The sequence below is a fragment of the Chrysochloris asiatica genome, unplaced genomic scaffold (assembly GCF_000296735.1).
Source record: "Chrysochloris asiatica unplaced genomic scaffold, ChrAsi1.0 scaffold00048, whole genome shotgun sequence".
Classification (NCBI taxonomy): Eukaryota; Metazoa; Chordata; class Mammalia; order Afrosoricida; family Chrysochloridae; genus Chrysochloris; species Chrysochloris asiatica.
The window spans coordinates 1,372,469-1,378,730 of NW_006408566.1; the positions used below are offsets into that span (position 1 = coordinate 1,372,469).

At 33.1% G+C, this 6,262-nt stretch overlaps 1 protein-coding gene across 1 annotated transcript in view; it reads right to left on the reverse strand.

Moving 5' to 3' along the window:
* LRRC7 (leucine rich repeat containing 7) overlaps positions 1 to 6,262 on the reverse strand; it is a 688,741-nt gene that overhangs the window by 404,948 nt on the left and 277,531 nt on the right. The window contains exon 4 of the mRNA XM_006862417.1: positions 3,513 to 3,591. Within this exon, the coding sequence (XP_006862479.1) occupies positions 3,513 to 3,591 (79 nt within the window). The remainder of the gene's footprint in view (positions 1 to 3,512; positions 3,592 to 6,262) is intronic.

The following is a 6,262-nucleotide window of genomic DNA, read 5'->3' on the forward strand; positions in this document are numbered from 1 at the left end:
TCTGCATCATTCAATAATTTGCCCAGAGAATCTTTCAATAATGAAAGTCAAGGCTTGAATTTTTTCTTCAGTTCCCCCAGCTTGAGAAATGCTGACCATGTTCTTCCCTTTTGGTTTTCTAACTCCAAATCTTTGCATATTTTATTATAGTATTTGGTTTTATATTCTCGAGCTGATTTTTGAAATTTTCTGTTCAGCTCTTGGACCTCTTCAATTCTTCCATTTGCTTTAGCTATATTATTGAATACTACTTTCTATATTAAGTATACTCTTCCATTTTACTCACTGCTTATATTAAAATTTATATATTCAAAGTACACCACAGAAAAAGTAATCTTATAACCAAATAGTCATGTAAGCTTAAGTACATGGGCACTGCTATCTAGATTTGAATTTAACAAGGTTTTTTTCCCCCCTTTGGCAAATTATTTAACCTTTTAAGATTCAGTTTCTTTACATATAAAATGGAGATATAAATATCCACATCTTAGATTTTCTCCAAAGATTAAATGATCATATTTTACATAGTAAGAGCTATGAATTATATTACTTTTCCTTAATATTGTTTGTTCTGATTTTTCAATTAAGTAGAATATCATTTTAAAATACCTTTATTATTGATAATTTTCATTGCTGAGATAGGCAAATTTACATGGGCTGAACATACCTGTGTTTCAATATTTTGCTTTTCTAATTGCATTTACTTTGGAAGTTAATGAAAATACCCATATATTGAAGGCCCCTGATCTCTACTAGAACAGCTAAACTATATCAAATTACATGTTTTATCAATTGTAGTTAAGAATTCTATATAAGAGCTTTTACTCTAACTGAAAATGTGTTTTACTTATAAATACTTTCATTTATATATCTTAAACACACATTAGCATTTTACAACACATTTAGAAAATAAGGAGAAAAGAAAAATGCTTATAATTTCACATCCTTTACACAACTATAATTACAATTTTATGCTTATTCTTTGGTCTAATTTCCTATTAATTATCTTAACATTAGTTTGTACTTGAATCATGATTTCTCACTTTATTTTATAATTATGTTTCAATGTTAATGTAAAACTAGAATGACCACATAATCTGTCATTCAAATAAGATACTTTTGACTTAAAGTGGTGCTGTTATTGACTATGCAACATCAAGAGATGTAAACTGTATTATTTGGACAAACAAAGACATATGTTTTTGTTATGTGCTGTCAAGTGGGTTCTGACCTATAGTGATGCTGCATAGGGTTTCTGAGGAGCAGCTGGTGATCTTGAACCACCAATCTTGCAGTTCAAATGACTTTGCAGTCTGGCACATTAACCCATAGCAGCACACCAGAACGTCACCCTATATATATAACTTTCATATGCAAAAACATATCAAAAGATTGCTGTGAAGGTTAAAATAAAGTAATGTATCTAAAGTTCTGAGGCATAGTTGTTGTTATTAAATGTTGTCTAGTCAGTTCTGACTCATAGTGACACTATGACAAGCAGCTGGGGGATTTGAACCATGAACTTTACTGTTAGTTGTTCAGTATTTATCCTATAGTGCCAGAGGTTCTCTATTAATGCCATTGTTGCTATAGGGTTTCCAAGGAGCAACTGCTGGGTTCAAACCGCCAACCTTGTGGTTAACAGTCCAGTGCTTATCCTACGGTGTCACACTAGTTCTTGCCTTATTCATTGAATATTGTTTATTTTCAATTTTACTGTGATAATTTTCAAACAATACTTGTTTATAGCTTTCAGGCTATACTGCAAAGTTCACATCTAAAACTAAAACTATAATAACACTAAAAGTATAACAATAATATTTGAGGAATTTCATGACTTGATATTTTATAGACTTTTTAGGTCAGCTAATAATCTTTTCAAGGAACTTTAATTAGAATTGATAACTTAGAAATAGAATACATTTATTATCTATCTTGGATGATATGATTCAAGTCAAGAACATGGTTGTCATCATCTTGGGAGAAGTTGGTGACATTTATTTCCTTATTGAGGAAATGGCACTCTGGCCCAAGAGTTTTAGTAAAATTTCTCAAGGTTTTACCTTTTTCTTTTTTCCTTCATATATTTTTCTGAGGTGGCTCTCAAACACATTTTATGAGGGGACTTCAAAAAGTTCATGAAAAAATGGGATAAAAAGATAATGGAATTTTTCCCCAAACTTTTGAAGCCATACCCTCCCTTGTATTGCTTGAAGTTCCACTTTTTTTACTAAAGGGCTCAAATTATTTTATCAATTGTCATGCAAGGATCTCCATCTAAACTTCTACTCCATTTTTTTACATTCTATTCAATTTCTAGTCTCATATACAGTCTTTACCTCCTATCTACTGAGAAATTACCTCTACTATATTCTCTCATTTTTATTAGTGAAAATTTTCCTTTCAACTTTCCTTTGAGCAACTTCCTTTTGTTTTTTGAATATATTCTATTTACCAAATGCCTCTGAGGTGGACTTCAGTTTCTTCTAGCCTCATTAACTCCATGTGGACAAAGAACTGAAGGACTTCTAAAATTGTACATCAGTTTTGTGGAATTGATATGCCAGCTTTACTTGGAAACTGATTATCTGCATCCTAGTACTGATAATTTGTTTCATCCTTTACTAAATATGGCTAAACTCCTGGTGTGGAGCTGTAGGATAATAACTGAACTGTGAACCACCAGGTAAATGGTTCAGTGGTTCCAACCTACCAGCAGTTCCTGGAAAACCCTGTACAGGATTGAAATTAGTTGGAACTATATGACTATAGCTTTCAATAGTTTCTCCAGATTTTATTTCCACTTTCATTATTGGACACTTTCATATTCGGGTTGATGATCTGCCAATGTATTTTATATATCATACAAATAATTTATTAACATGGTCACATGCTAAGTTTCATTTTCCATGGAATTTCTGCATTAACAGACCTTTAATCACAAATACCCTTTTACTGATTACAGTATCTTTACTGTCCATGTCTTCCATTCCACTGTCTTCATAGGGTGATCTCTTTGTTCCTCCTATAATCCCTGGCATACAAATACTCTCTATTTCTAGTTAAAACAAATTCTGTTTCAAGTTTTAGCTACAAAGTCAGCTTTTTTCAAACATCTACCAAATCTTAACCTCTTGCATGCTTTTGAACTTCTGCCAGGTCTTTGTTGTTAATTTCCTACCCAACTCACCGTAACTTATAGCTGTTTCCTTAGTTCCTGCTCTCTTCCTTGGAATGTGCCCTTAGAGTTACTGGAAAAAAGACAGCAGTTTGCCTCAAGTACTGCCATCTTGTCCCAATTGGGTTTTCATTGTTACTCAGCTATGCTTCTGATCATCTTTTGTGCAGCTATTATTATTTGATTACTTCTTTCCCACCATTTTATTAAGTTGAATTTTAAATGTAACAGTGAAAATTCATTTATCATATGATTTTTTTTTTTTTTCCTGTCATGGTACATTATTACTCAATAGAAATATCAAGATAAATAAAATTTAATCACTAATACTCACTTTGAAATGGGATTGACACTGGCTTCAATTATTGTTAAACACTTACAGCACTTTATGTTTTCCGGAAATTCTTGAACACCTAAAATGTAAAAACAAAACAGAAAAACATGAAGATGTTCCAACAAAAATGATCTACACCACAGTTTTAAATATTGAGAGTTATTGATTAATATCTAGTTTAATATCATTAGATAATTTAAGAATAATAAATGTATGTAATATATTAATTTTACAAAATGTATATTTCCAATATAACTTGAATGCTAAATAACATTTTATAATAGTAATAGTTGGAAATTGGATATCAAATTTAGCATAAGATATACAAGTTTGTGGGAAAATTCTGCTCTTTTTTAATTCCATTATTCCATGAACTTTTTGAAGTGACTCCATATCCTGGTTCTTTATAACTTAGGAAAATTATAGTTTAAATTATTTAGTCAGCAACATTACAGTGTTTGGTGTGGTGTTCTGAGCTAATGCACTGGACTTCAAAGTCAGTTTGAATCACAAGGTCAGCAGTTCAAGCTCACCAGCTGCTCCTTGGAAACCCTATATAAGATCGTTATTGGTCAGAACTAACTCGATGACACTTAACACCAAAAACAATAAGAGAGGACAGGAGTCAGCAGATACAAAGAAAACAGAAGAGAAAACCTTTGCCCCTAGGATGCCTTCAATTAGATTAGAAAAAAACAAACACATACATACATCCAAAAAACACATATACAGAAATAATAACTATTATTATTAGCTTGGGAATATCTATTATTTCTCTGTGTATATTTTTCTGATGTACACTGGTAGTGTAGTTCAAGCTGGGCACATCACAGAAATAACAGCTATTTCCAACCGAATGTGGGGCTTTAACAAATTCATGCAATTCATTCTGTTGACTGCCTGCAAACGTGAAGAGGTGACAGCCCTTCCTTGGGTCTTCCCTGGAGACTTTGCCAATTGCCCTGGAGAATTGCTCATCTGCTGCACAGCTGCATTGTTAACGATATGACAAAATAACATGGCTTTTTATGAAATTGAAAATTAGGAAGCCATAAAACCAATCCAGAAACAGGGATTAGAGGAATAAAAGATGTGAATGGCATTTTCATCAACTGATAGGAGCTATCCTTGTTAGCTAGATTTTAACAAAATGGTGAGCAAGACCTGCAATGTTAGAAGACAGCAAAATGGAGCCCATTCTTAGTCTGTTTTTGAAACTATAAAAGATGTAAACATTTCCATAAAGAGCTAGTTATGTCTAAAGAACTAGTTCTGTCTTGTGCTGTATATTTAATAGAAGCATAAGGAGCATCTTGTCGGAAGATACACCTGAATTTTTATAATACTCAAAAATAAAACCTTCCAATATCTTAGATTCTGTTAATCTGGACCACCAAGTCCACAGGTCCTCCAAGTCCAATGAAACAACAGCAAAATGGCCAAATATAAGAAAGTTCATTCATTTACTGCAAAGTTAGGGCTTGGGGATATTTCTCACCCATTTCACCTTATACAAAATTCCATTACAAATTGTGGTATGTTTAAATTATTGTTGAAGTTTTTGACTTTTTAATAAGAACCAAGGAAGTTTAGGAGCTTCATTATGTATGAGTTTCATGAGAAAGGGACTTGAGAATGGTGCAAAGAGTTAATGCACTTAGGTGATAATCATAAAGGTAGAAATTTGAGCCCACATAGAGGTGTCTCAGAAGAAAGTCTTGGCAAGATACTGAAAAAATAAGTCATTGAAAACCGAGTGGGACACACTTCATTCACTCTCATACACATGGACTAGCCAGGAGTTGGGATCACCACCATGCCAATTTTTAAATTAAAAACAATTTTTTTTTTTTAATAAGAAAAGCCAATTCTGTCATTTGGGAAGACTTTAACATTTAGAGTTGCTCTTAGCTAGATTTTAACAAAGTTGCTAACAGGTCAATAAATTAACCCTTGAGTGCTTCTCCATAGCATTCATATTTAAATTGAATATTTGCAATGAGCAAGGATATAAGCCACCTTTTTTTCTCTCTTTAGCTTTTTCTCTTCAGTCTGAATTCTTGGCTCATTACATGCTGGTATAGCTGAGGCCTTATCTCCACAGGTTCCAGCCTTAGAACAGCATTTCCTTAAATTATATGTAAGCCAAAGCATGGAAGCAGAAGTAAATTAAAACACAATTTTAAGGAAATAATTCTATAGATTCCACTTAAAACAGAATTGCCTGCTGTGGTGAAAATGGTACTATATTATTTGTTTAAAAACATACATTAGGATGTTTACAGTTAGTTTTAAAGTATTCAGAGCAGTGTCCATTGACTTAAAATGGAATCCCAGCTTATTCATTTGCTAGTTGAATAACTCTCCACCACTCATGTGTCAGTTTGTCATACTGTTGTGGCTTGTGAGTTGCTGTGATTCAGGAAACCATGTCACAGGTATTTTAAACACCAGCAGGGTCACCTATTGTGTACAGGTTTCAGGTGAGCTTCCAGACGAAGACAGACTAGAAAGAAGGAATGATGAACTATTTCTGAATATTTAGTCACTGAAAGCCTTTTGAATAGCAGAGAAACACTGTCAGATATAGTGCCAGAAAATGAGTCCCTCAGGTTGGAAGGCACTCAAAATGATACTGGGAAAAAGCTGACTCCTCAAAGTGTACAGTAGACCGTCATGACACAAATGGAGAAAAACTGCTGGGAGTAAAGCCCACTGGAACTTCATTTGTTGATGGGGAACAATTCAAA